The sequence below is a fragment of the Diceros bicornis genome, chromosome 22 (genome assembly GCF_020826845.1).
Source record: "Diceros bicornis minor isolate mBicDic1 chromosome 22, mDicBic1.mat.cur, whole genome shotgun sequence".
NCBI classification, from domain to species: Eukaryota; Metazoa; Chordata; class Mammalia; order Perissodactyla; family Rhinocerotidae; genus Diceros; species Diceros bicornis.
The window spans coordinates 27,168,143-27,194,150 of NC_080761.1; the positions used below are offsets into that span (position 1 = coordinate 27,168,143).

Here is a 26,008-nt window from a genome sequence, read left to right on the forward strand (position 1 = left end):
TGAAGTCCACTCTACCTCTGGACTTCTTGTTATGTGACATGATAAATTTATTTATTGTTTAAGTTATTTGCAGTCAGGGTCTTATGTTACTGGCAGTCAAAGGCACAATTTAACTTCCACAGCAACATTCTGGTGTATGTCCTGGAGCTCCTCAGCCTGTGTGACTTCCCACATGTGTCCTGGCTGCATATCCCAAGGTGGAGGCCACCTCAGAGCAGCTCCTGACATCAGTTCCTGACCAATTTGCTGTGACTCCATGGGGGTTCTGGCCTTATCACACTTATGACAGAACGGCTTCATGAAAGACTGAGATTTCCAAGGTTTCCCTAAATTCAGAATATACCCTTGATATTTGCAGGGATGTGCTTTGAGGTCACTTTCAAATTTGCAAATACTATGGTAATGTAATTTCCCCCCAAAACAAAGCAAACTCATAGTAAGTTATCCCCTTTGAATCTTCAGTCTATATAGGACTGGAATCAGTAGTAAAGTTACTAAATTCCTTCACTAAAATAAACTCTATCCTACATGACATTATATCATTTTTAGCACCATTTACTAAGAACTTACTTAAATTTCCAAAAATAATGTGAAGAGGATGAAAAACAATTTATAAGGAATACATCAGGAAAGTTATTGATTACATGAAGAGGCATCCTCTGATTGACAAAAAGATACTCACTTCCCCACACCCACTTTATAGGATATATCTGTGTCAAATTTGTGCTTCAGCAAAATTACAAATTCACAAATATTACACATCTTTGGGATTGTTCAAAAATTGAGAAACATCGATTTTTTGAATCCTTAAAAGTCATGCGTTTTATCTCTTGTGCCCAGTGCTATAGACTGATAACGGCTTCCTCAAGTGTGGGCCTGAGGAGGACGGTGAGGCCACGTCAGCGTTCAGCCGGCAAGAGTGCTGGTATTGACTATGAATGTCTGCCTGAGGGTGGGTGGAGGCCCTGGCAGCAGCCATATTGTTTCTGCAATCCAGGGTTTATATAGTTTCTGGGTACCAGGCTCGAAAGGCAATTCGAACATTGTCAGGCCTGATTCCATAATTCCAATTCTTAACTTCAGGATAAATTTATTTATTTAATCAATGTACATTTCTTATTTTCGATACATTAGGCATACTGTTAAGCACTGTGGGAAATTAAAAAAAAATCAGACTCAGATCCAACTCACAGAGAACTTAATAGAAGAGAAAAATATATGTGTGTTTAGGGTATGAAGTGATAAAATGCTGCAAGAAAGGATTAGATAATGGGAGGGACAGGAGATACACCAAAGGTGGGAAGAGGTCCTTTTAGCCAGCGTGGAAGGTGGTCAGCAAGGCAAGCTGGTGAGGGTGTGTGGCAACGGAGCCTTGCAGTGATGTGAGTGAGTAAGATTGTTGGAATGGATAGAATGGGAGGACTATTTCAAACTGAGTGGCCAGAATGAGCAAAAGCACCCGAGTGGAAAGCTGAAAGCTGTGGGTGACTGACTGACTGATGAGAATATGTAGTTGCTGTTTATTCCAATCCCCCCGGCAGAGTGAGCAGGGTTGCCTGTTGGGCTTCATTAGATTGTCCTGCTGATGTGACATCCATTTTTATAAGGGTCGTTTGGGCCAGGGGAAAACCTGCTCTTTGGAAAAGATCATCTTTCATCACCATTTGACGGATGACATATAACAAATGTCTTAAAGTAAAGGAGAGGCCTCATTGGTATCTCACGCTGTACATTTTTATTGTAAACCTAAGAGAACTGACAAAGGTTCCATCTTTATTTTCTTAACTGCATACAGAGTCATCAGATATTGCCAATGAAGAACATTCCTGACATCATATTATTCCATTACATGAATAAGGCAAAAATTCTTTAACACCTTGCTGAGCCAGGAACTAGCTATTGATTTGTTGAAAATATTTGTGAAAACAGAGTAAAATTGCAAATAGATCACTCTTAACATGCTCTTATGTCATACATGTGCATACATACAAACATGAGGTAGCGTTTTGTTAAATTTCTTTTTTAAATACTTCAAAAATGAAAGCAATGCTGTTGGCTTTACTAAAATAATAATAAAAATAAAAACCAAAAAAAAATTGTTCTTCAGCTACATGCAGAAAGCTATAAAGAGCCAGTCTAAGAAGCACCAAAAAATAGACTTGTTAATAAAATGCACGTTTTAGAGTTACGGAGAAAAAAAGAAATTGAAATAAACCTAAACATCCTTGTAAAACTTAGAATGCATATTTGGAACATGAAATATGAACTTGGATGTCGAGGGACTTCTCAGGCCTTCCTTTTACTTACTGATTGGCTTGTGACTATCTTCTAAGCAAACCTAAAACAGAGAAGGTGACTCTGTGACACTGAAGTAATTAAGTTCTGCCCAGACCCAAAGCTACAGACAAGCCAGGTGCCTTCATGTCCTCTCCCTCCCTCCTCGTCCCCTCCCCCAGCCCCCTTCTCATCCCATGCCCTTCCCTGGAGTTTTTATGGGCAGCCTCAGATCTATATTTACCCACTATATTTAGTAAGTTTGATTATGCACAGCCTAAATTCAGATCTGACATGATGATCCAGATTTTTGTTCACTGAAAGAACTTCTTCTTTTTTATAGGTTTATAGTGAAAGCTAAGCATCAACTTATTTCTCTCTTCTTGCTAGTCAACAGGCCTTACTGTTCTCCTATAGAAGGCTCTGCTTGTGCATCTGCCATGCCGGTTCTTTCCTGAGATTTAAGTCTCCACTCAGCTGCCCCCTCTTCCAAGAGGCCTTCCAGACCATTCCATGTAAATAACACCCACCTCCAATCCCTGGTCTTGCTACTGTCTAGCATATCACTCTGCTTGTTTTCTGCTATCCCTTTATGTAGTCCTTCTTTTTGGTAAGATTTATGTAACTGAAAAATTTTTTTACATGCAGTAAAATTCACCCTTTGTAGTGCACAATTCTCCGAGTTTTGACCAACACATACAGCCATGCACTGCCACCACTACAATCAAGACAAAGAAAAGTTCCATCGCCCTGAAAAATGTTCCCATACCCCTTTAGAGCTAACCCTCCCCAAGTCCAGCTGTGATCTGTTTTCTGTATCTACAGTGTTGCCTTTTCCAGAACGTCATGTAAATGCCATCATATAGTATGCAGCCTTTTGAGTATGGCTTCTTTCATTTAGTATAATGTATTTGAGACTCATCTGTATTATTACATGTATCAGTACTTCATTCCTTTTTATTGCTGAAAATTATTCCATTGTATGGATGGACCACTATTTGTTTATTGATTCTCCACTTGAAAGATACTCTAGCTGTTTTCAGTTTTGGGTGATCACAAAGCTGCAATAAACACTCACATATAGTTTTCATTGCACTTGTGTGAATACCGAGGAGTGGGATTGTTGGGTCATATAGGAAGTGAATGTTTAACTATATAAGAAACTGTCAAACTGCTTTCCAAAGTGGCTGTCCCATTTTGTATTCCTACCAGCAATGAAGGAGAGTTCTAGCAGCTCCACAACTTCCTCAGCACTTGGTATTGTCAGAATCTTTATTTTAGCCATTCTAGTAGGTGTGTGGTAGGATGCCATCATGGTTTTAATTTGCATTTCCTTAAGCACTAAGGATACTGAACAGCCTTTCATGTGCTTATTTGCTTTTCTATCTTCTTTGACGAAATGTCTGTTCAAATCTTTCGCCCTTTAAAAAAAATCATTGTTTCCTTATTATTGGGCTTTTTTGAGAGTATTATATCACAAATTCTTTTTATATTCTAGATACTAGTTTTTTTTTTCAGATGTATGATTTCCAAATATTTTCACCCAGCTTGTGATTCATCTTTTCATTCTCTTAATGTGTCTTTTGATGATCATAAGTTTTTAATTTTGATAAATATATCTATCATTTTTCTCTTTTCATGAATTGTGTTTCTGGTGTCATATCTAAGAAATATTTACCTAACTCAAGGCCACAGAGATTTTCTTCTAAAAGTTTTATATTTTTAGGTTTTACATTTCAATCTTTGATCCTCTTTGAGTTAATTTTTATAGATGGTGTGAAATATGAAAGTTCATTTTTTTTATTGCAGACTTATGTCCAATCATTCCAGCCCCACTTTTGAAAGACTATCACTTCTCCATTGATTTGGCTTTGCAACTTTGTTGAAAATCCATTGACCGTATATGTTTGGGTCTGTTTCTGACCTCTGTTGCATCCCATTCATCTACATGCCGTCCTTTCGTCAGTACCGCTCTGCTTGATTACTGTAGCTTTGTAGCAAGCCTTGAAACCAGGCAGATAGTACTCTGTTTATCTTTCAGAAAACTCACCACTATCTGAAGTTATCTATTTGTTTACCTTGTTGATGTCTGTCGAGAAACATCAAACCGTGAGACTGTCTAGAACCATGAAACCAGGGAGTTTGTACCTAACTCATTCTCTGTTATACCCCAGCACCGACAAGAGTTCTTGGCACACCACAACTGTTTAATAAATTGATTGAAAAAAAGCAGGAAGGAAAGCAATATTTAAGTTGAGGAAATCGAGGGAACTTATTATTTTGGGGGAAGAAGGATCACATTGTTTTGTGAGAAGCTGTGAAGAGAATAGAGGCTTGGTTTATGTGCTAGCACGGACGATTAAATGCTCTGTAGACCATGGCATTTTGATCACAAGCTCAGTTCTTTTAGGACTCATCAGGAGCTCCATGGGGCCACATTCATTCACTCATTCATCAAGCATTTATCTAGCACTTACTGTGTAAGACTGTGTTACAAACAGCAGTAGGCAAGATCTTGCGCTCAAGGTATGAGGGATGGCAGACAAATAAAACAATAATCGAGGCAGAGTCTTCCAGGTGCCCTAAAAGTGGTGTCTGCACAGGGCTCTTTGAGTGACGTGGGAGAGGCACCTTGGGCCTGCAGGGCTTCTCAGAGGAGGGCACACTTAAGGTCTCAAGTTGCAAAAGGAAGCTCTGAGCCCCAGCTTCCCCTTAGAAGAGACACTTTGTAACAATGTACCACAGGTTCTCTGGGCTTGGGGTACTGGTGGTGGTGGTTTTATGGATTAACTGCTCTAGATCTCCCAACCAATGTTCTCTTCGCACCCTCTGCCTCTCCTTCAAGACAATTATTGCAGTTACGACGACATAATTACTTATGCAGTTAGCTACTTAATGCCCACTTCCCTCCCAATACAGTGCGAGCTCCATGGAGACAGGGACTACACCCACCCTGGTCACAGCTGCATTTCCACAGCCCCGTGAGGGGGACCCAGACTGCGTGGGAGCTGAATGATGCAGGACTAGTTTACCCGAGAGCTTTCCCTCGCTGATGAAGTCGTTTTGTCCCTTTCCTTACTTTTGGTAACAGCTGTTTGCTCTTCTTTTATTTTCAAATTACTTTAAAATAATTGTCAAAATAAAGCCCCCCGTAAGGAAAAACAGAAACTTGCACATTACGTGTAATGGTGGGTGTTCATGTTTTTAGTAATTAATTTGTTGATCTTGAGATATTTTTAGTATGTGACTGATCCTCAGATGGTATTGGGGATCAGCTGAAATACAAAAATGAATCTTTTGCTTTTGTGTGTCAGTAGGGTCTATTGGGCCCTAAAAATGGGTAGAATAAAAAGCAAATGGAGAGAAAGTTATTTATTTTGGTGCTAAATTACCAATAATTCCTTTGGGTAATGTCATCTATTTTCATTCTCCCCAATACACACATACACACACTCACACACACACCCTTGTGCTGCTTCTCGGTTGCTGCAATAGCAAACTGAGGTCGAATGTGGGGGAGGAGGAGAAAGGTATGACCACTGTTGAACATTTAACTGAGCATCTACTGTGTGTTAAGTACTCTTCAAAGATTCTGTCATTTAGTCTATGTCTCCATTGAGGATACTGAGGCCAAGACATAAGGGGAGGGATGGTGAAGAAACATAATCAAGATCTGGAATTCCCAGGAGAGTCAATTTTTAAGCACCTTTAAAAATTAGGCTTAAAAGCCTAATTAACTATGTCAGTCAGACCTGCTGCTGAGCGAGAGAAAAAGGGAAAAGGAAAGGCACCTGGCCCTCACTTGACAGCCCATCTGTTCTGACAGGGCTATGGCGGCCATCTTGAGTATCAACAGACCTTTGACAAGCTCGCATTCTGACCTTGTGGCCACTGTGTTTGTGCCTTCATGCAACGCAGGGGCTGGTCAAGGCCAAGGCCCTCTCTGGGTGGTTTTCTGGTTAAAACCTCGTTCTTGTAAGAGGAAGTGGAGGTGGGACTCAAGAGTGATGAGTTGACATGGTTCTTGCATTCAAAAGGTGGGTTTTCTAAAACCTTACAAAAATTCATTTTCTTCTCCAAAATCCAAATGATTCCATTTGCAATGAACCACAAATCATCGTCCACTTATTTCTGAGAGAGTTGGAGAGCAGAGAACAGGAAGAAAAGGGAGGAAGAAAGGAAGCTAGCATTCACCGAGCATCAATTATGTGAACTATTAAGTACTGGAACATGTTATGGAAATCCTGGCAGTCTCCCAGTGACGTATTTATTGTTCATCCCATTTTACAGATGAGAAAACTGAGGCCTAGGCAAGTTAAATACTACTAGTGAGTAGTCAGTCTGTTCTCTCTGATGCCCAAATCTGTGCCCTTTGCTTTACACAGCAGGATTACATAGAGGGGTGGGAGTGAGGACTCTCTCCTTCCCTCAGAATTAAAGATGGGATACATATCCCTAATTGGCAATAGGTTTCAAAGATTCATAGCATGTGTGACAACTTGCATACGACATACACAATTGCAGGCTTGTCTGTGTTTTTTCCTCCCCTGCTTCAAGGTCAAAATTTCATTTTCCCGTCTCTGCCAAAGAATTCTTGGTGTGGTTTCCTGAGTTTTCTCTTCTCTTCAAACTTTTCAATACTATAGAGACATGATGCTTTGAATAAAAGCCTTAGGGAGACATTATAATATGAGGGAAAAGTCTCTTTTTAATAAGAAAGTTAAGAGTGACAGTGTCCAGTGGTTTTATTTGTATGGTTGATTTCATGTGTGGATTTTTAATTGGCTCATACTGAGTAGGTGTAAAGATGAGTTTTTCCAGAAACATTTGTTGTATCCATCTCATTGTGGCAAGTTCTTTGTATCAGACAAAATCTGCATAGATTCTAAAGGGAGGCATGTCCTGACTTACATAGTCTAAAAAACTGTCTCACAAAATGTCCTTTAAATGGACTCCTGTTTTAGACATATTGGAATAACTGCTACAGAAAGTCATCCCTTAGTGAATGAGATCAAAGGAGATCATCTTTAAACTCTACATTCTGCAGATGAGAAAACCGAATGCCAAAAGGAAAGTGACTTTGCCTGGGGTCCTGCAGCTCGTATAGCTCCTCTGGAATGAGAATTCACTTTGTAGGACTTGCCAGTGTTCCTCATTTCAGGATCAGATTGTTATAGACTGAATTCTGTTTAATAGAACACAAAACATTCAACTCCATATCAGGATCCAAGTCTCCTCAGTGAGGAAGAGTTGCTTTTTCTCCTCTTAGGAAAGACGGAATTATTTTGAACCTCTCCACTTGGTCATCCAGTGAATTGAGATTTTATATACATAGGTGTGAAACGGATGAGAGCATTTCTTACCTAAAGAAAGGATTCTTTAAATCGAGGATGTTCCCAGATCTGAAGCCCGTCTGGTTCACCAGCGCCACGATCTGAATGTCATAGCTCTGTCTGTGTGGCAGAAAAAAATAACACCTCATCTCACAAGGCTGGTTAGCTATTCAGACACATTTAGGGCATCTTCTACACATACCCGCTTCATCAGGGTTTTAAGAGTAAGTTTGGCATCTTATATATGTTCGTATGTATTTATTTGGATACTATTAATATTAGTAGAGGCAACTGAAGGCCTTATTTGTTAGAGGAGTTTGATAGCTATAATTTCTTGATCTAAAAATTACAAAGGTAATGGTACGTCTGGGTGGCCAAAGTGATTTTTTTTTTTTAAAAAAAAGCTTTACCAATATCAATGACAGAATTGGCTTTAAGTAGCAGAGACACTTTATGGGTCACCACTGATGTACCAAAACAATCTTAATCATGGAAGGATTGCTTAAGTTAAAATCTCAAACTGACATAAAACAGCTAACAAATGTGACTGATTTTAAGAGGCCCCAGACGAAGGCTCATGCAATTACAGTGAGAAGAACTGGCTGATAAGAACAAGTAATATCACATATCCTTGATGACTAATCTAAAGGGGCTGTGTTTGTGGGACTTTGGTTAGTGATTCTCAAGAATATATGTATTTCTCCTGATTATAAAAATGTTACATATTCACTGTAGAAAAACTGAAAAACAAGGAAAAATAGAAAATAATCCATAATGTCACTAGATGAAGATTCTTTTAGCTAACATTAGAGTATTTTCTTTCTACGCATTTTTCCCTCAGTGTATTTACATGTGTAAATTTTTAGCAAAATGATGCTTAAATATTCCTTCAGATCACCTTATTTCATTTAACACTAGCAAGCGTTTATCCTATAATTCTTGACAATGTATTTTCCAATAGCATTATATGGATATAGCACAATTTATTTAATAATTCCCCAGTGTTAAATATTTATATTTTTATAACAACATATAAAAATGTTATATGGGGATGTAGCATGGTACACCGAAGTGTGGAAGAAAATATTGAAAACAAAAGTCTAGTTTTATGATAGAAATTCTGCTGCAAAGGACATTCTTGTAATACATCTTTATGTCCCATCTAGGATTATTTCCTTGGAATAAATTCTTACAGGGAGACTTACCACGCTAAAGCACATAGACATATTTAAGGTTCCTAGCACTTATTGCTAAAACTTCTTCCAGAAAATGTATCAAATTACTTCCTCACCTACAAAGTATGAAAGTGCTAATTTCATTACACTTTTTCCAGTCCTTAATGTTTAAATGCTAGGGGTTAAAATATTATTGATTACTTTAATTTGAATTTCCTTGATTACCATGCTTCTTTTTTAAATTCCAGAAATTAGTGAGTGATATAAATTCCTCCACTGCCACTCCCACCTTGTCATTACCAATAGTGGCCTGGGTAGGCGTAAATATAATGTCAGGTCCCGTGAAACTAGTAACTCAAGTTCTAGATTTTATTGGAGCCAAACAAAAGAGGAAAACATAGCCATACATTAAAAAAAAAAAAATCAGTTATGTCCTTTGATCCTATTTCAACTCATCTAATTGACTCAGAACTTTTTTTTTTTTTTTTTTAAATGTTTCTTCCATGAGACCCACATCTAATAGTTCACCGCATCTGTGATACTTGAAGGGAGATTCGAGGAGAACCAGACACTGAGACAATGAGCTCCTTGGGAGAGGTGCAACACCTGTTGCAGTCATAGAAAGGCTGAGATCAGCCTGGTAAATAAGTCAGGGAGGGACACATGCACACATTTTACCAAATGAAAGACGTCTCTTAACAATATTTGAAGTAACTAATATAGAACTTAAAGCAGAAACTGGGTACTCTGAGGTATGTGCAAATGTATGTGTTTATGGATGCACATATGCGTCAGATTTGTCACCACTAAGAACTGAGTGGTTCCTGGTGTGGTTGGGAAGAACAATCAGGAAGTTCTTGCTGTAGGGTCTTCAGCAAGGCTCTTTTTCAGAATACTAGATATGATAACACTGTCACTTTATATTCACTTTTCACAATCCTCTCTTTCTTTTCCCATCATCAAAGTCCTATCTTCCCTAATGGAAGGAAGAAAGAGTTTCATGCCACGTCATGGCTCAGTCCGGTCAGTGAAAAGCAGAAATTTGTTCTCAAAGCTCTTCCACATGTGTAGGCAGGGAGTGGGGAGTGTGGGAGGGGTTAAGGGATGAGGTGGAGGGATGGTTTGGTTTACTGATTTGATAGTGATTCATCTAACCAAGGGAGAATGTGTCCCTGCCTAAAACTGCAGGAAAATAACACACTTTTCTATCCCAGGAGCAGTGTTATGCTGGTGCCAAGATACCCTGAAGGCCAACTCCAAACCCAATAATTAATGTGCAATGTTTATAAAGCAACCAATAATGGACAATCTTCCAAGACTTTGTCTACAGGACCCTAAGTAACTATTAATCCTTTGGAACCAGTTATTTGGCAATGTATATTTTAAAAAAACCTAGTTTTTTGCCAGACTTAGTCATTTTACATCTTATACAGACAGAGCAGATGATGTGACTGGGGATGTACCTTAGTCCAAGGATTGAAAACAAAATCATCACTTTGTATACCAACATTTCTTTTGTCATATTCAAGAAGATACTGGAAACTTCAGAACAACATATACAGGACATGTCTTTCTGGAGAACGTGGTAATTCATGATAATTTTATCTTAGAGAAAAGAGAAGATGCAATAGTGGGATAGGCTTAGTGCTGATCATCAAGGAAGAATGGGATGGAGAAACAGAAGTGGCAGGAAGGTTGGGGAAAAATGGCCCAAGTTATTTACTGATAGGTAAGGGAGGAATGAGAACCTCAGCAGGCATGGACTGTAGACCAGTGCTCTTCAAAGGGGTTGCAGTGTGCCCCAGAGAGGATGTGGGATGATACACTGGAGTGTGGAAGAAAATACTGAACTGTTATTTTTCATTTTTTTAGTTAGCTGTTATAGTGGACTGAACTGTGTCCTGCCAAAGTATATGTTTAAGACCTAACGTCTGATACCTGTGAGTGTGGTCTTATTGGAAACTATGCTCTTTGCACACGTGATGAAGTTTAACGAGATCATACTGGGTTAGAGTGGGCCCCAAATCCAATGACTGGTGTCCTGAAGAGGAGAGGACACAGAGATACACACAGGGAAGAAGGCCAAGTGAAGACAGAGGCAGAGACTAGAGTGATGCAGCTACTGGGAACACCAAGGATTGCCAGGCACCATCAGAAGCTGAAAGACACAAAGAAACTTCTTCCCTGGAGCCTTCAGAGGGAGTGTGGCCTTGCTGGCACCTTGATTTCAGACTTCTAGCCTCCAGAATTGTGAGAAAATAAATCTTTGTTGTTTTAAGCCACCTGGTTTGTGGTAATTTGTTATAGCAGCCCTAGGAAACCAATACAGTTGTTTACCAAAAACATATTGAACACTAGTGAATTCACCAGGTAAATGCTGGATTCTAATCACCAGCTAAGAGTTAAGATACCTCTTGTGTTCACCTAGTTCCTCAGGTGTGGTAAGGTGGGATGGTTCAGTAAGACTCTGATTACATCTTAAATAATGTGGTACGACATCAGTGAGTAAATACCAACCATGTGATGGACACATAGGTCAGAGCTAGAAGAATCTGAGTAATGTTGTAGAACAAAGAAATGTCACTTAAAGCTGCACCAGCACATACTGTGACTTCACTGCCCCTAATCGTGCACAACAGTTTCCCCCTATAATTCCTTCTGATGCACCTGTCCAAATACATAGCTAGTAAGAGGTTTCATCTCAGGTGAGGTCCAAGGTAGAGCAGTTTAATGATGAGCATCAGGAGCAGCACTTGAAGCTTCCAAAGCTTTATGTCTTTGGTCAGCATTTTTTCTAGTTTTATAAACCACAAAGCTCATCAAATTCTCTGCAAACCAAGTCTCTGGCAAACCTGGGTAGATCAGACCTTCAAAAGGATACAGAAATTTTAAATTATGTTTCAAACCATTTTGGCACAGGATAAGTGGCTGAGCTAGATCCAACCATCAGCCTATATTTATTTTTTTCTATTCATTCTTTTTGTTTCTATTTTCGTGTCTTATAAAATACCACTGTGAATTTCTCTATGTGTATTTATATAGACATGTCTATGCATCTGTATATATAGATATACATACATATCTATCTACCTATCTATAGAGAGAGCACTTAGTTTTGTCCTATGATTATTACTGTAGTACATTCACATAATTAAAAGATAAATATTAGCATATTTGGGGGGCACATACATAAAGTGTTTTTACTCATTAGGGGCACATGATCAAAAAACTTTGGAGACCACTTCTATGAACTTTAGGGATAAAAATTTCATAAAGTTCATAGAAAAGATAAGTTCTATTTTAGTGTCCAGAGCAATAAAATGAATGACAGCTCAAGAATGACGGGAGGCTGTCAAAAATAAAATGCTAACAATACAATCATAAATGGTCCTGGCAGGGAAGAAAAGGGCAGTCATTGTCACACCTGTGTGGTTGCAGAGGGTCGTCCCAGGAGGTAAGAGTGTAAAAGGATATTTGACCATAAAGGAGCGGGGGATCCTATCCAAGGCAGAACAATGAGGTAGCACCTTACTGAAAAAATAGTGTGAAAATACTGACACTCAGGAAGTGCTGAGGTTTGCAGAAAATACCAAGGAAAACAGTAATTTTCAAACAAAACATCTGATGAGATACAAGGAGAGTAAGGAAAAAAATAAGGGAAGAGGCAATGGAACTAAGATTTACTGTGGACCTACTATGTGTTCATTACTATCCTATGTTCTCTCCTTTAATATTTGCAAAAGCCCAGTGAGACAATTACTGTAAATTCTACTTTACAGATGATGAGGTGAGGATACTGGGGTGCTAGAGAGATCCATGAACATGCCCAAGATCACTCATGTACCAACCAGTATGGAGAAGAGACTGGACAGAACCAGGATACGTCAGACTCCAAAACCCGCTCTCTTCACTACACAAGGCTGCTGGTCTAGCAAGTTAAAGAACTTTCTCCCTCCCTCCCTTTCTTCCTCCTGCAAAGTATTGCACACTCATGATATCTTAGCATCTTCTTTCAATTGTGCCAGACTAAGTTCTTAATAATAGAGAGATCATCAGCTTACGACTCCTTCATTCAGTCATCATTCCACATTGCCCAGTCTCTGAAATGTACTAAGTGAGGAAGGATACACCATGGAAAAGGACTCAGGCCCTCTTTTTGGGAAGCTCATACACAGGCAAATAACAGCAATACAACATCGGTCTTATAATAAAGGTATGGAGGGCTATAGCCCTGGGAGTCATGAGGCAAGTGAGTGAGGTAAACGGTTTGCTTCCTTCTGACCTATTAGGGGAATGAAGGAGAGAAGGGTAGAATAATACGCCTGATAAGGATGAAACTCAAGATATGTCAGAAGAAAGTAATGGAAGAAGAAGATGATTTAAATTCACTCACCTACTTACACCCTAAGATACCTTAAAATATTAACTCACTCTCTCCTTCTGTGCTGCCGCAGAGTCATACTGCTTCCTGCAAATATGGCTCCTCTTGTGATTCTTTAGGTAGTTCTGCACGTTCCAGTTCCAAGAGCATTGCTGCCCAAAAGCCTTGCTCACCCCAGTTCCTGTACAAGATGCTACAAACAAGAAATAAACCTTTTGCATTTCAGAATATGCTCCTCACCTTCAGGTAGTGTATTTTTGTGAGCCCTTTCTGAGATGACTCTTGCCCCTGTTCGCATTTCTTCTCTGAAGTGCATGGTGTATCCCTCCTCACTTAACACATTTCCAAGTCTGTGAACTCATGAAATAGAAATAGAAAAAAGTAATGGAAGAATAAGATGATTTAAATTTACTCACCTAATTACACCCTAAGATACCTTAAAATATAAATATTTGAAAGCAAAAGAATGTTATCCTAGTTTTCAGAAAAGGCAAGGTCCAAAACTCCAGGCAGATGTTGGCTACCACTTCTTAGCCTTTTTTTTTTTGTTTTAGAACTGGTCATTAAACAGATGGCTTATGAGGATTTAGGAAGAAAGTGGTAACTTCCAGGATGAACATGGCATAAGTCAGCATTTTCTAGTTTTCCTCCTGGAAGTCATTCAAAAACAAGGAGAACAGAAACACACTACAGACCACAGACCTTATTTTCTATAAAACCATGAGAAAGATATGATCTGACATCTCAATTTATGTGTAAGGGCTGCAAAAGCCCTTGAGATTGGTTGTAAGCCACAAGGGAAAAAGTATAAAAGAAATGCAAAGAGGGGCATGAGAGCCTAGTGGCAGCACATCTCAGAAAGTGCTCACAAAAATACACTACCTGAAGGTGAGGAGCATTTTCTGAAATGCAAAAGGTTTATTCCTTGTTTGTAACATCTTTTGCAGGAACTGGGGTGAACAAGACTATTGGGCAGAAAGGCTCTTGGAACTGGAACGTGTAGAACTACCTAAAGAATCACAAGAGGAGCCATATTTGTAGGAAGTAGTATGACTCTGTGGCAGCACAGAAGGAGAGTGTGTGAGTTGAGAAAAACAGCATGAAGCCTATCACATCTCTCCTGCCACAGGAACTTCTTTCTTGTAAATTACTGTCCAGAAAAGTGTCCTTAATTGGATGATGAACAATCATAATATCAATACAAAGATATTATTAGAAAAAAGTAGAAAAAGAGTCACAAAATTTAGTAACAGATGAAAAGCATGCATCAGGTAAATGATGCCATGGCACAGATAAAAATGTAAGCAAACATTTTCTTATAAAATTTTAAAACCACATTGAAGCCTTCACTTCTATGAAGGAAGTAATAACTTTTATGAAGGAAGACCATGATGCAAAAATACAATAACTCAAGGAAGAGAAAGAGCTGAATGTGCTAATATGGAAATGTCTTTGAGATGTACTGTTAAATGAGAAAATTAAGATATAGAAAACAGATATGGAATGTTACCGTTTAGGTATAAAAGCAGAGGAATATAAAATTAAAAATATATACATATATAATTCCTACAGCGTGTTCTAGTTGTATATCCAAGATGAAACTCTAAGAGGATATGCAAGAAACAGCAACAGTGGCTATATGGTGGTGGAGGAGGATGGGCATGAATGGGGTCCAGCATTAAGAGGAAGACTTTTCACTGTAAACCTTTTCATACATTTTTACTGTGAATGGTGTGACTGTATTATCTGTCAAAAAATTAAATAACCCATTAAGGAGATAGAAAGTTATAATAACTAGAGATCTAGCACAGTTTTACTAAAAAATAATGAGAACTATGTCCAATTAGCTTCATTTCCTTTTTTGGCAAGGTTATTGGACTAGGCTGTGGGGGTGAGAGCAGAGATTAAGCTCATCTGGATGTCACATTCCACAAAAGTTGTATCCTATTTCCTTCTGGCCTGGCTGGAGGAATGAGGGCTGGACTAGAGGTGGGTGGATTCTGAGCTACTTCCATGACCGAATTCAAAAGGTATGGATTAGGCTATGCAAATTTTGATGGAAGATTACATCCTGGGTCTCTTTCTGCTTAATAATTTTTAAATAAAAATTTGCCTATTAAATTTGCAAATGATACAAAATGGTAGGAATCAGTAAGCACCCAGCATCCATCAGAACACATATGCTGTCTTATATTTAGTTTTGGAGAAATATTTTAAAGGGGACATTTATAAGCCAGGTATTTCCAGAGGGGAGGACTTAGAATTTCAAATTATTTCAAAATCACTCTTATAGGAGGGAGGAGTCGAGGATGTTACCCTGAAGGCAGGGAGACCAGGAGGATGTTTGGTAGAACTCTCCAAATATTTGAACAACTGCCATTTGGAGGTTAGAACAGACTGATTTCTTTTCAATTCAGAAACACAACTAAGATCAATAAGTAGAATTTACAGGAAATAAGATATAGGGTCAACAGTGAGAATAACTTTTTAATAACTAGAGATGTCTCAAGTAGAAGACATCAATAGCCAATGACCATATGAAAAGTTACTTAACCTTATCAATAATTAAATAAATGGAAACAAAACCAATGAGATGCAACTTTAAAAATTATTTTTGGGTCTATTATATTGGCAAAAACCATGGGGAGTGATAACATCCACTGATTTAGGGAAAAATATGGAGAAATGAGCACGCTTATCCATTGCTGGGGTGAGTGGAAATTGGTGCAACCACTGAGATAGATAGTGTTTATCAGACGGTAACATGGACATACCCTTTGATCCAGCATTTCCATCTCTAGGCAATTCATTTGGAAATACTCACGTCAACTGTGAAAGCTATATGTTCAAGGACGTGTACTGTAGGATCTTTGGCAATGGAAAAAAGACTTGGAAGCAACCTAAATATCAATCAATCAGGGATTTTTAAAAAGACATTATAGTATACCCATGCTCTTGACTATGCATGTATTAAAAAGAACAAAGCAGATCTATCTGTACAGATTCAAGACTTAAAGTGAAAATTTAAGTTGCAGACTGCTAGTGTAATCTTCTTGTAAAACAGCAACAGTAAAAAACCCCACAATGATGTTATTTTTTGGTACATACACAGAAAATCACCCAAAAGGATAGAGACCAACGGGTCACATCTGGGGAGTGGGGTGAGGGGTGGGAGTGTGGGTAAATTGTATACACTTTTGTAGTTTTGAATTTACATGTGCGTATGTTAAGTTTTTGTAATTAAAGACATAAAGACTTCAAAAATGGAAAGGTTGAGGGGTCGGCTCAGTGGTGAAGCAGTTGAGTGTGCGCGCTCCGCTTTGGTGGCCCGGGGGTTCGCGAGTTCGGATCCCGGGTGCGCACCGATGCACCGCTTGTCAGGCCATACTGTGGCGGCGTCCCATATAAAAAAAACGGAGGAAGACAGGCACAGATGTTAGCCCAGGGCCAATCTTCCTCAGCAAAAAGAGGAGGATTGGCATCAGATGTTAGCTCAGGGCTGATCTTCCTCACCAAAAAAAAAAAAAAAAAGGGAAGGGGTGATTTGTGAGGAGGTGAGGTCTCTGTCACTGAAGTGTTCAAGCACAGGCCCAAGGAAGGGTGGGAGGTAGGGAGGGGAGAAAGTTGAATGAGATGACCTCTGAGCACCCTTAATGTCCTGAGAGTCTGTGAACCACTCTGCTACTCCTGTGTCCTCTAATTCACCCAGGGGAAGCTCCAACAAGATGAAAGAAAACAGAGCATTTTAAAAATGAGATAAATCAAAGTAATCGCTGCAGAGACCTCGTGAAACCCATTACCAGCAATCAGTCCTGCCTGACACACCGTACCCCGCCCTTACAGTGCCTTTCCCCCCGCAGCACAGGTCGATTTTACTGTACTAAATTTGGGAGTGTGTGGCTAGAAGACGTAAGTTAGGCCAGGAAGCTGCCGTGGGATTTAAAGAACTTGAGAATTCAAGCCTGTGGCCAGCGCTCCCAGGAGCTGATGGATTCCCTTCCTTCCTCCAGGTCAGGTGGAGAACGCTGCCCTTGAGTTATCAGAAGCACCTCTTCCTTACCACCCTCAGTGCAAGGGTGACATCTGCTCTGCAGGCTTTGTAGCTGAGGGCACCTGTGCAAACTCAGCCGGACCTTCGTAAAGCTTGCTGTCCATTCCTCAGTGCTGGAGTCTGGGGGGCCAGCCAGCTTCCTCCCGCTCCCATTCCTTGGTGCCCAGCAAACAGAGGTGGGGTCACGTCTGTACTTCCCTGCTTACCGTTTATTGGCTACAAACAGCACTCTCCCTGAGAGGGTCTCTCCTTCCTTGGCAAAGAGAGGAGTCTGAAGAAGGCACCGCACCTGATACCAGTGAGTCAGAGGCTCGGTTGGGGCTGTTGACAGCCAAACCGTTACCCTGCGGGGCAAGAAAAGAGTTAAAAGCCAATTATGGTCCAGGCCTATATTAATAAATTGGACTGGGCACTTAGGTTGATAAGGGGTTTTGTTGTTTTTGACTCATGGAATCCTTTTGAGAAGGATAGCTCAATTTACTGAGGAGTTACTATGTGCTGGGTACTGTACTAAGAGCTTTATTTATTAGTCCATTAAGTCTACCCAACAACCCTATGAAGTAAGCCCAGAGAGGTTAAAGGACTTGCCCAGCATCACACAGAGGACGATTGGAGAGCCAGGCTTCAAAGCCCTGGACTTGGCCACTCTGTCAATCTGTATTTCTGAATCAAAGTTCATTAGAAGCCCAATAGGTAACAGAGTTAAACTGGGAATTGATATGTTTGAAAAGTCTAGCAGGGTGAGCAGTGTGGGAGTCTGGCCTCTTACTGTCTCATGCCAACCTGTCCAAGGATCCTGACCAGGCTTCTGGAAGCAAGAAAACTACTGAAGCAGATGGCCTCTACTCTCCTTCTGGGTCAGACTACCTGCGTGTGTTTGTGTGTGGGGGAGTGTCTAGGTTGAGGTTCTCCATTTCCTATAAAGGAGTGAGAACATCTTGGTGTGTTTCAAACACTGAGGTCACCTGTCCTGGGGTTAGCAGTGGTCGTTGGCTTGTAGGGAGTAGGGTGCACATTAAGCACAGGGCAAATTCCTAGAGGGTCAATTTTGACTTGAAGATTCTGGGGGGATATTTTACATAATTTAACTGCTAGGTAATGTAAACCACTTTTATATCAAAATATACTCAGCTATCTGATGGAGTAGAATGTAAATTTTCTGCAGCTTTTTAAGATAAAGCGTTTAACTTCAAAGAAATTTCCCCTTTGAAGCAGGCCACTTCAAGTTTATCTCCCTTCACCTTGCAGAAACAAGTTCATTTCCTTGGGATATTACTGGGGCAAGGTGTGGGTTCTTTGAACAAACGCGCCATGTGGAATAGGAATGACCTGCACGTCACTTTCTTTCTCTCTGCCTATCAGCCAGACAACACTTCCAGGGAGCCCTCCTCTCCTGAGCTCCCCGAGCTTTATCACAGACCCACGGGCACTTCCTTCTCAGCAGGTGCAAGGATGAGCCTGGATGTTTTTATAAGGAGTGGAGGAGAGTGTAATATACAAGTTTTCCCTTTGCCTGGTCATGTGACCCAGATCAAATCTCTTTGCTTGTTGGACACACGAGAAAGCCTGGGAAGAGAGTAGGGAAGTCAGGAGGAGAGCAGAGATTTGGGGGTCGTGGGAGCGGCGCAGCCCCTACGAAGAACAACAAACACTGACGATCAACTTATAGGTGGTCTTTCTCCTCTTTTCCTGGCAACTTTCAAACTTTTGCAGTAGGGCAAAAAGGGGTTCACGGATGGAGAATTTACCTAATGTTGCAATTAGTCTTAGTAGCACATGCCGGCCTGGTCTTAAAGAAGCAATCTAGGTTGTGAAACTGAAGACTGTGAAGCAAAGTGGGGGAAAGTATGACTCGAGGTATTACCCAGATACAAGAGGCTCTATAACCAGGTGGGATGGAAGCCAAGGCAGGGCTTGGGGGTCCCCCACCTATTCTGGAAAAGAACAAGAGGGTCGATAAAACACAGACCCTCTCTTACTCCTCCAAATCCAATTGGCTTAAGAAGTTTTATAATATTTAAGCCAGAGTCAATATGACACTATGGAAAACCATCTCACTTTCACTTCACTCTAAAACCTAAAAGTAACATCAGTGCTTATTTTCTTGAAAACTGGAGAAACAAGTATTATTGTTGTTGAAATTAATTTTTAAAAACTTTAAAGTTATGATTACAAACAGTAGAGGAGAGCGTGGCATACAGCAGGCGAAGAAGGGGGTGATACATACAGAGATCCAACAAAGGCCACGTCAAACCAGAAGGCCAGGCCGTGGACGAGGCCAGACTGTGCCATCTGAAACACAAAGGGGATTTCTACTCTGCAGGGAAATAAAAGAGAGAGAGAAAGAAGAAACACTTGGAATTATTTTGTTGTTGACAGGCATCCTAGATATATTTGCGAGATCAGTGGGAACATTCACAGAATATTTTCTCTTTCTCAAGAGCTTTTGCTTCTGCAGCAAGATTCTCTCTGTGGGTGATTAGTGCTTGGATGACACCGCCCATTTGAGAATGGTGCTTCTTGACAATACTCAGCAAGGACCACACCACTATGCTGCGGTGACCCAGAACTCCACAGGGTGCGGGCAGCCTCTGGAGCTGGGTTTGACTACTGAAGAGGAGGACGAGTCAGGACACAGGGAACAACCACCCTCCTAGAAGCCTAAACACAGACTGTGGAAACTCCCCTCGGCAGCTGTTCAGGCCTCTAAAAAATGAAGTGCATCACAAGGGGGAACATGAGGCTCAGAAGGTCTTTGTCGTAGTTCATTTATTTTTCAGGGAGGCAATTTAACTTCTCACCAGGCTACAGTCAGAGTCATGCAGAAGTGGCCATGGTTTATACCAAATGCAGAACAAGTGAGAACAGAAAGAACACTGCAAAAGATACAACAAAATCTAGATGCCGGACCTGCTGTAGCTGTGGAAGCTTGGAAAGTGACTTAAATTCTCTGAATCTCAGTTTCCTCATTTGTTGAAGGCAAAATCTCTCTTCTACTTCCTTCACAAGCTTCCTGTGCATGTCAAATGGGAAAACAAAATGTATGTGAAAGTGCTTTGCAAACTTTAAATCTTTTAAACTAAATCTTGAATTGGTTTCACAATTAAAAGATGATATTATTGGTCCATTGCTCGGGCTGTGTCACTCCAAGGAGACTTATTTTAGGGAGTGCTCTAGAGATTTGCAAAGGAGGTTGCATATTATTTGCATGTATGGTGCACCCCAGAAGCCTAATTTCTTCTACCCTGCAGCAGTCAGAGTATTTCTAGAGTTTTCCACTGTATTTGTCACATTGAATTTGTTGGTACTGCATTGTAATTATTTCTTCCCAGTTTTTGCATTTCTCTCAATGGACTATGAGCTCCTCAAGGGTAGACTTTAAAAAACTACTTTTCGTACCTGTGCATGCACCAGCATAGTACTTGGCATCACAGGAGGATCTCAATCAACATTTGCTAAATCAATGCACAAAGGAATGGATGACATCTCTGGAAAGCCAACAGAGACAAAATTTTCAAAAAATTCCCTGGGACTCAGGAGGTAGCCCAGAGCAGCAAATAAAGCCAATGAAAGTCAGTTTTGTCTGGATCTGTGGTCATTATTAGAGTTGTCCTCAAACGCCAGTTCTCTTGCTCCAAGCATACAGCAGGACTGCATTTATCCACTCACTGGAGCTCAGGCACTGCCACGTGATTTACTTTGACCAGTTAAATGTGAACAGAAGTGAGTTGTGTCATTTCCAGGCAGAAGCTTCTATTGCCAGTACATACTGCCATGCTCCTTCTTTTTCCTCGGTCACCAGCATTGTTCCAGATAAAGGCTGCTGTACCAGCCTGACTGCTGGGGTTGGTGATGCTGTGCAGAGCTAAAGCTAGTGCACAATGGCCAAAGAGTGCAGGGGAGTAAGATACCTGTGTTATCATAAGCCACTGAGGCTTCTTGTTGCTGCAGCGTGTTCTAGCCTATGCTGACTGATACAGGGCCCTTTGTGCGTCATGATCTCAAGATGGCTGATGGTCTGAGTTAGCCAGCTGCCCCTTCTAAAGTCTGACCCTTGCTTCCTCAGTAGTCCAGGCAGACTATAATCTGGCTGAGTCCTAAATTTCTTACCTAGAAAAAATTATGAATATTGATCTTCTCAGGGAGAAAAGGGCAAAATACTAGCAAAAGGTCACCCAAAGAGAACTCCTATCACCATCTGAGAAATGAATCCTCATTTCAGAGGCTCTTCAAGTGGAGGGAAAGAGGGCAAAAACTAACATTTACTGAGTGCCCTCTTTGAAAAGAAGCCAGTGCCTGCAAATCACTTAGCATAGTACCTAGTATTTAGCAAGCACTTAACAAGTTGTAGCTTTTCTTGTCATTATTACGGGCACTGCCTGGGAAAGTGGCTAAAAAGCCCAGACTCTGGAGCCGACTGAATGGTTCAAATCTTGGCTCTAAGACACTTACTAATTCTGTGACCTTAGGCAACTTACTGCTCCACTCGGCCTCATATTTGTCCTTGGTAAATGGGGGTAACAATAGTACCATTTGCATAGGGTTGTCGTGAGGATTAAATGAGTCATTATAGTTAAAGGGCTGAGAACACTGCTTGGCTATATAAATACAAGCTATTACTATTTAATTTTTCTCATTCAATTCTTAAAACAATCCTATGAAGGAAGCATCCTTATCCTTATTTTGCAATAAATGAAACTAGTATTGATGCACTGTTCCTGTGTGTGACTCATACCCAAAATCTCTGCTGTATGTGAGCAGGAAAACTCTGCACTGAAGTTCCAGGGACGGGAGAGGTGCAGAGGAGATTTTAGAAACCAAGAGCGAAACTGATTTTGTACAAACCTGTGGAGATCTGCTTCTTCTGCATCCATAAAGTTTACTGTGTACTTGACTGTCCGAGCCATCAAAATCCTAATGTCAAATGTGTCCTTGGGAAAAAAACAACAAAGATGTTATCTTTCTGTCAGGATGAACTGAACTCAAGCAGGATTGCTGTCTAGCTTTCCTCCTGAAATTTTAAGTCAACAAGAGTTACAATTTAGAAGGCATGAGCTTAATGAAAATAATATTAATAACAAAAAGCTACATTTATTTAGTGCTTACTATAGGCCAAGCACTAAGTGCTCTGTGCTTCACTACATGCAAAGTGCTTTACTAGGTTATATCATTTAATCCTCACAATGTCGTGGGAGTAGGCATTTGGTGTTTTTTCAACCATCCAGAATTTACCTCTTCTCCACATTCTAAGAATTATCATAGGAACTTGGTCCACTCTCAGCTCCAGGTACAGCTTGGCCAATCAGAGCATTACTTTTTCCCTGAATACAGTGATCGGTTCACAGATGGCACATGACCCACGGTGGAGAATGGGGCTCCATCTGAACAAATTCTTGGGTTTTGCCTAAGTTATCACGAAAAGGCAGACTCTCTTGTGGGACTCAGAGTTGTAAGAATCCAAGGCTGGAGCTTCTGCAGCCATAATGCTACCATGAGGGGAGATCTTGTCTAGGAACAGAGTTAAATCAGAGGACATAGAGATAAGTGATGAGAATAGAAAAATTAGATCCTGGTGACATTGTCTGAACTTCTACAACAGGTCCATGAAATAAGCTCTGTCTCCAGGCTTTGTAATTTTTGAGGGCCAGTAATTCCATTTTAGCTTAAGCCACTTTGAGCTGGGTTTTCTTCCACTTACAACTGAAACAGTTTCAGATAATGCAAACTTAAAGTGGTCCAAGGTTACACAGCTAGATGGGGCCACAGTTGAAACCGAAATCTGTTTGACAGCAAAGCTCCTGTTCTAAGCTATTTATTATACAAAGCTTCCTCTTCTCTTATGCCTTGGGCCAGCAGAATCAATGGGAGGATGTGAATTATTGACCAAGTATGAGGGCTGAGTGTGCACATGGGGTGGGTCAGGGCAGTGCGAGAATTAGAAGTTACATATTGAAAGGCAGTTAGAAAATCTCCTTGCTTTCAACAATATCATTCTCTGAGAATTTTCTTAATTGATTGGGAGATCAGAGCTGGAAGACTTGGAAACATAGTGCTCCAAGAGCACTTTCTTCTCTTCTGCAATGGCTCAGCACGGAGCCTGGCAGCACAGTGCATCTCAGGTGCATGAGTGAGTGAATGAATCAATAGATAAACACGTGGGGAGGAAGCCTGTAAAGAGAACACACTTACCACTATGGGCTGTCTGAAGTATTCGTCCACTGCAGCACCCCGGAGACTGGACAGGTTGACCCCATAGAAGCACTCCTGATACCTGAAATTGGTAGCACAAAGAATCGCCATGCATCTTGTCCCTTCCCTGAGTCCCCAAGCCCCTCACAGCTGTGACGTGCTGTGGGGCTGCCTCACAGGTCCTCTAAGTTAGCCCTGGAGCGACTGTGAGAATATCTGAAGGGCAACTGGTCTACAGGGTACGGTAGAGAAGGAAACTCTCTCTAGAGAATCTGCAGACTCGTACTTGACCTGGGGTGGGGAGAGAGAAGGGGGGAAGTAGTTGAGGTGAGGAGATTACTGAGAAGGGTATTTGGAGGGAGGAAGGCCTTTGGGCTCCCACCCCTGACCTCAGGCCCCAGTGTAGCTGCCTGCTCTGTGACATGCTGCCCATGTCCTGAAATGCAATTCCTTGACCTTCTCACTCTCCCATTCCAGAACGCGACTTCAGATCTCCAAGCCTCTCAACACTCCTGTTGTTTTAGGAAATAGATCTCCCTTTTCTGCTCTTCCATAGCCCCTGGCCTGCACCTTCAGGATGGCATTTGCTGTGACGGCCGACACCAGGCAGAGAGTCACAGCTGAGTGAGGGCTGTGTCAGGTGGTGAACTGGAGCCGGCTTGTCAGAGTCCACTGTGCACATTTCTTCCCAATTCCATGGTCGGTGACATCTGGACCACAGGAAGTGGCAGACACTACAGATCATGCTTCCTATCCTCAGTGAGCCAAGATGTACAGCATTTACCAGCACACCTCTGGTGTCTCTTCCCTTTACGTGCCTGCTGCACATCAGCCCAGGCCTGGGACACAGCAGGTACCCTGGCTGAGCTATCTACTGGTGTCGACCACTTAGAGAGAAGGTCGAGGATGTGGATTAAGAGTGGCTTTATTTAAGCTCTGCCACGGACAAGCTGTGTGCCTTGGGCAAGTCACCTGAACTCTGTGCCTCAGTTTCCTTATCTCTAAAATGGGAATAATTATAAGCTCACTTTGTAGGGTTATAGTAAGGGTTAAATGAGTTAATACAGGCACTTTGAGCAGTCCTTGGCATTTTGTTACTACTATATGAATGTTGGCTAATATTCTCTGAACTTCACCTCAGATCAGCACTGGGGACTAGGGTAGTGGTTCCCAATCTAACTGTGTTGTGGCATTACTTTGGGGAGCTTGCTAAAAATTCGAATTCCCAGGCCCAACTCCAGAAAGGCTTGGGGACCCATCACTAGAGACTGAAAACCTTTGTCCTGAGATTGAAAAGAGGCGTCCCTAAGAAGGGTGTGTGTGTGTGTATGTGTTGTAAGGCCTCTGAATCAGATTCATCAGCCTCCGTCCTCCCCCAACCCCACGCCCACCAACCCGCAGGGAGGAGAGAAAAAAACCAGCAGCACAGAATAAACATAAAAAAAAATTTGTGATGCAGTTAGATCTTGAGGGAAGGACCAGCCCAAGTGAAGCTCTAGATCAGAAATTAGCTTCAATGCCCTCATGGGAGGCGGGGAGGCCTAATCAGGTTAAGCAAACAGCCAGTCCTCAACCTGCAAGTGAAACGCAAGCCCCACTGGGCTCCTTACAGATCCTAAAGGGCCTGTACCATCTCTCACCTCTGAGCCTTTGCTTGTTTTCCTTTCTACTTAGAATGCCCCTTGCCTTCTTCTGCCCTGTTAATTCCTACTCAATCTTTAAGACTCAGCTCAAATATTCTCATTAAAAAATTTTAAACCTTGTGTGATAATTAAATATTTAAGTTTTACACATTTAAAAGCAGAAGTATTTTCTTGTTCATCAGTGTATATTTAGCACTGGCCTCATATATTGTTGGCACTAAAAATTATCTATCTATCTATCTACCCATCTATCTTTAATGAATGAATTGCGGACTTGGCGTCCTTAATAGCCCTATGTGTGGGGACAGGTGCCAATCAGGATAACAGAGAAATGGGAAATCATTAGCCCAAGTTTCTTTGGTTTCAGTACTTGTTTCCTAATCTTCTCCTTCCACCAAAGGCCACAGCCAGGCTGGCCCACAGGTAAAGCCAAACGGTGCTGCATGTCATTTTATGAATACACATACTGAAAACAAGGCTCCTATAATCCTAGAAAATGCTCAGAAACAGAACACCGTAAGTTTAAACAATCTTTTCAGTATTTAGAAGGAGAGGGGAAGTGTTCTCAGGGAAATAAGTCATTGTCACAAAAGTTTTTATTATTGGAAAGGATGAGGGAGAGGGGAAGAATGGAGGGGACAGGAGGGACAGAGACAGAGAATTTCGCAGACAGCGCAGAAGGACTCAACCTCGTCCGTCTTTTAGCATCCCCTGGGAAGCTTTTAAAAAGTGCTGATGCCTGGACAGCAACCCTCCAGTTGTGATTTATTTGATCTGTGGTGTAGCCGTACTGCTTGTTTGTTTCCAAAGCTCAACAGGTGTTGCTAATGTGCAACCAGGGTTGAATATTACTAAGTTAGCTGTTCTAGAATCCTTGCCAAGTAGGTGAAAGAGAAAATCCCAAAGGCAAAGATAGCCCTCCACCTGGCAGTGACTGAGGTTGAAAACTGCTCTCTGTTCTT

The 26,008-nt window shown here is 41.1% G+C and overlaps 1 protein-coding gene across 2 annotated transcripts in view; it reads right to left on the minus strand.

Moving 5' to 3' along the window:
- Positions 1–1,718: 1,718 nt before the first annotated feature.
- Positions 1,719–26,008, minus strand: part of LOC131420033 (histone-arginine methyltransferase CARM1-like) — a 253,398-nt gene continuing 229,108 nt past the window's right edge. The window contains exons 8-13 of one of the 2 annotated variants that reach the window (XM_058565735.1): positions 23,404–23,485; positions 22,060–22,145; positions 19,442–19,531; positions 17,421–17,558; positions 7,638–7,727; positions 1,719–2,338 (exon numbers count right to left, since the gene is read on the minus strand). In XM_058565735.1, the coding sequence (XP_058421718.1) occupies positions 2,329–2,338; positions 7,638–7,727; positions 17,421–17,558; positions 19,442–19,531; positions 22,060–22,145; positions 23,404–23,485 (496 nt within the window). In that variant the 3' untranslated portion in view covers positions 1,719–2,328. Of the gene's footprint in view, positions 2,339–7,633; positions 7,728–17,420; positions 17,559–19,441; positions 19,532–22,059; positions 22,146–23,403; positions 23,486–26,008 lie in introns of those variants that run through there. The other variant, XM_058565736.1, reaches the window with a different exon arrangement.